Raw genomic sequence first — 3,597 nt, 5'->3', positions numbered from 1 at the left:
ACCATAGATTATGGTGAATTCATTGCTGCAACAATCCATATGAACAAATTAGAGCGTGAGGAACATCTCCTCTCAGCCTTCACGTACTTTGACAAAGATGGGAGCGGTTACATCACAATCGATGAGTTACAGCACGCGTGTGCTGAACAGGGAATGAGTGATGTTTTTCTCGAAGATGTGATCAAAGAAGTCGACCAAGACAATGTGAGAGACCTGCGCTTATGCATATGCATATCCTCTGTCTTGGAGATTATATATGGTAAAAAAAGGCCAGGGATCATTTATCTTCTTCTTGTTTCAGGATGGAAGGATTGACTACGGAGAGTTTGTCGCTATGATGCAGAAAGGCATTGCCGGAAGAACAATGAGAAAAAGCATAAACATGAGCCTCAGGAACAATGCCGTCTCACAGTGACAAAATGGCGACCTCACAATTATGTACAGGTTAGGCCTTTTCTCAGTTCTTCTAGGTAAAATTCCATCGAATTCTTTCCCAAACTGACGGTCTACGTGAAACCTTCATTGCTGATAGAGCTGCTGACCCAAGAGATGCGAAAGCTACAAAAGCTCTGCAGAAATATGATATGGATCCTTCCCGGTAAAGATCGAATATCAATAAAGGCTCTGCACTCTAAAATGAACTGATATGTATTAACAGATAAACAAATAGGAAGTCATATGAGATTATTGTAAATTGACTTATATGCACAGACACATCCTATAACGAAAATATAATAAGAATGATTACTGTGGATTTAAATGATAAATTCATCATCATACATCTAATAGAGCAGTCTCTCTTCCCATTGTTACCTCCTGCACACAGTAAAAGAGAGATACTAGTGACCACAGGTTGCAAGGAGAAGAGTGGTTGTCAACAGAGAAGATTATCGTGTTACCTTTAGCTTAGAATCGCTGGAGAAGACGCAGCTGGATGTGATAGCATGGCCTGGCTCAAACACCCATCCTACTGAAAATACTCTATCGCCGTCTTTGCTTTCTTGGAGTGAGCACCACAGCTCTTGCGGAAGCAGTAGAAGATCCGTTTCTTCTCTAACAATCTCAATAACCTTCTCGCCAGTAAAGTGTTGAACACAACCCTGAAAATACTCACAAAATGATTCACAACAGCGACCATCCAATGGATGTACACATTTGCAAAAAGAACAGGCTTACTCACGGAATCAGAGGCGTGAAAGCTAGTGGTAGCAAGTAGAACTCTCCAAGAACCGGCAACCACTGAAGCTGCTGTGGTAGGTGTAGAAGCAAACCCGGAGCTACGGATGGCACAACCTCCAAGCTGATCGCCATCTCTGAAGGGACCGTACCACTGCTCACAGAAAACTTTGACACTCTGCAACGACATGTTGGTCTCAGCTAAGCTGACAACCTGGAAAATCCTCACGCGAGACTCCTTGTCATTAGGATTGACAAGACAATGCTCCACCTCTAGCTGGTTGTTACGCAAAGGCCACACAGCGACATAGGAGCCAGTGTCAGAATACGAAAATGCTAATGCAGACCCGATGGTCCTCTGGTCGATGGTGTAACGGGTGGCTGCGTCAGCTTCACATCCAACGGTGGGGAGGAGTTTGATGGACTTGTAAAGAAAGGTGTGTGCGTGGGGCTGGGCAAGAGTGGGACACTGCGTCTGCCAATCAAACACCTTCACTTCCCATTCTCGATAGGCTTCTGGAACCACTGATTCAGGTAGTTCAAGCGGTTTTCCTTGGCGTGAAAAATCTGCTCCGAAACCGTCCCATTCGCCAGACACATTCTGAGCGAACTCCGACCACGCTTTTAAAAAAAAAGTAAAAAACCCCATTGCACAAACAGAGACGAAAACGGAAATAAGCCTTAATTCGATGATTCACCGGAAAGCATCAATTATACAAACTTTAAAGGTGAGCTTACGATTGAAATCAGGGGCAGGCCGGCTCTGCGCCAGGGCACTATCCGAGGAGATTTCAGCTGAACAAGAAAGAGGGGCTCTGTGAATAAACCCTCCTAAAGCAGAAGAGAAGGGAAAGGAGAGAGCTTTAGACAACGGCGGCGACCGAGGCGGAAGAGCAGGGGCAGTTGTACGGCTCCGCCATAAGAGGGAGCTTCCAGAGGACGTCATCATCATTTGGGAGCAGAGCAGAGCCAGAGACTCTGTATATTCTTTGATTACCTTAGAAAAAAAAAAAGAGATAGCGAAGAAAGGTTTAAATTTTAAATTGATTTCGTACTGGATCATGCCAATGGGCCTATTTCGTACGGCCCATCAACGACAATGGAAAGAAAAACTGAGAGCACTCTGTCTGTGTACTCCGATAGAGATAGATACTGAGAGTTTAGCAGCGAGAAAATAAAACTTGTGTTTGAGTGGAAAACTGGTTGAAACACAATCACAATACAGTTTAGAAAACTAGAAGAATGATCAATTTGCAAACCACAGCCTGGTCTGATGTACCACACACATGATATGATCTTATTGATTGTACACATTTGCTACAGGAAGACTTGAAATGGGCTGTACGCTACGCAGACCCTTCATAACTCATCTCGTGAATCACTTTTGCTTTCATAAGATGCATAAGCTTTGATGATTGAAACATACACGTCAATGCCCTTCAAGTACTCAGCTTTCCCCAGATACTGCAGCAATAAAGCAAAATGATGATCCTCCAAACGATTGAGCAAAGTGAATCAATGAACTTAATTATTGTATATGCAACCAGGCGGTACCTCATTGTGGTCATGAAGCAAACTGGGAGTGTTTGATATGGGAGAGAACCCAAACGCAGGCACGCCAGCCTTGCGAAAGTAGCGAGCATCCGTTGATGCAGGGAAAATCTCAGGCTTACTGGTCCTACCTCCGGCTTCCTTGACAGCATTTTCCAAGAGCCCCCACCACGGATTTGAATCATCTGCTGCTGTGAGGAACTTCTTCCCCGTAAGCTTCTGCTTGAACTGCCCCAGCTAACACATCTTAATTAGTTAAAGTTGTCCAAAAGAGGTCCTCTCAGCCAGGTAACTTGCATCTGAATTTGTCTAACTATGCTATGCCTATGCTAGGGGGGGGGGGCTTTGCCTTCATCAAGACTAAAACATTGACAAAGAAGAGATACAGAAATTACCTCAAAGGACATGTTTCGTGATGCTGGAGCCCATTCCTCCACCAAACGTCTTTCGAGTGCTTCAGCATCAACGCTGGGTGGGATACGAATGTCGAAACCAGCTTCTGCCTCAGATGGTTGCAGATTCATTACGAAACCCTGTGAGGAGGAAATAAAGAGAGCCCAATTTTGGTGAGATGATGCAGTAGTAACATCAACACTTGGGAAGATAGAGATACAAAAAAGGGAGGGAGACAAGTANGCTTCACATCCAACGGTGGGGAGGAGTTTGATGGACTTGTAAAGAAAGGCGTGTGCGTCGGGCTGGGCAAGGGTGGGACACTGCGTCTGCCAATCAAACACCTTCACTTCCCATTCTCGATAGGCTTCTGGAACCACTGATTCAGGTAGTTCAAGCGGTTGTCCTTGGCGTGAAAAATCTGCTCCGAAACCGTCCCATTCTCCAGACACATTCTGAGCGAACTCAGACCAGGCT

The 3,597-nt window shown here is 44.9% G+C and overlaps 3 protein-coding genes across 7 annotated transcripts in view; 1 reads left to right on the top strand and 2 right to left on the bottom strand.

Moving 5' to 3' along the window:
* The window catches only part of LOC104716106 (calcium-dependent protein kinase 26), a 7,435-nt gene extending 6,812 nt beyond the window's left edge, over window positions 1-623 (top strand). For all 4 annotated transcript variants that reach the window (XM_019230960.1, XM_019230959.1, XM_010433452.2 and 1 more), the window contains 2 exons: window positions 302-444; window positions 533-623. In XM_019230960.1, coding sequence (XP_019086505.1) covers window positions 302-415 — 114 coding nt within the window. In that variant the 3' untranslated portion in view covers window positions 416-444; window positions 533-623. The remainder of the gene's footprint in view (window positions 1-301; window positions 445-532) is intronic.
* LOC104716107 lies at window positions 401-2,195 on the bottom strand. 2 transcript variants are annotated; one of them, XM_010433454.2, is made up of 5 exons: window positions 1,915-2,195; window positions 1,181-1,797; window positions 900-1,100; window positions 781-816; window positions 401-631 (listed from the first exon to the last, which is right to left on the bottom strand). In XM_010433454.2, exons 1-5 carry the CDS (start codon window positions 2,126-2,128, stop codon window positions 467-469), a joined length of 1,233 nt encoding a protein of 410 aa, XP_010431756.1. In that variant the 5' UTR covers window positions 2,129-2,195; the 3' UTR covers window positions 401-466. The 2 variants fall into 2 exon arrangements, with proteins under 2 accessions (XP_010431756.1, XP_010431757.1); XM_010433455.2 differs by having other exon boundaries at window positions 561-624.
* LOC104719897 overlaps window positions 2,336-3,597 on the bottom strand; it is a 1,566-nt gene continuing 304 nt past the window's right edge. The window contains exons 2-4 of the mRNA XM_010437883.2: window positions 3,123-3,595; window positions 2,731-2,955; window positions 2,336-2,640 (exon numbers count right to left, since the gene is read on the bottom strand). Of these exons, the coding sequence (XP_010436185.2) occupies window positions 2,536-2,640; window positions 2,731-2,955; window positions 3,123-3,595 (803 nt within the window). The 3' untranslated portion in view covers window positions 2,336-2,535. The remainder of the gene's footprint in view (window positions 2,641-2,730; window positions 2,956-3,122; window positions 3,596-3,597) is intronic.

Source organism: Camelina sativa, chromosome 10, assembly GCF_000633955.1.
Source record: "Camelina sativa cultivar DH55 chromosome 10, Cs, whole genome shotgun sequence".
Classification (NCBI taxonomy): Eukaryota; Viridiplantae; Streptophyta; class Magnoliopsida; order Brassicales; family Brassicaceae; genus Camelina; species Camelina sativa.
The sequence above is the reverse complement of the archived record's forward strand: the minus strand, read 5'-3'. Positions and strand labels throughout refer to the sequence as shown.

Bases quoted from the DNA above. Each gene is read 5' to 3' on its own strand.
- LOC104716107 (XM_010433454.2), bottom strand. From the start codon at position 2,128: ATGATGATGACGTCCTCTGGAAGCTCCCTCTTATGGCGGAGCCGTACA. The intron at 1,101-1,180 runs GTGAGTAAGCCT...GAGTATTTTCAG, and splicing joins GCTTTCACGCCTCTGATTCC to GGTTGTGTTCAACACTTTAC. The intron at 632-780 runs GTATGATGATGA...AGTTCATTTTAG, and splicing joins GAGAGACTGCTCTATTAGAT to AGTGCAGAGCCTTTATTGAT.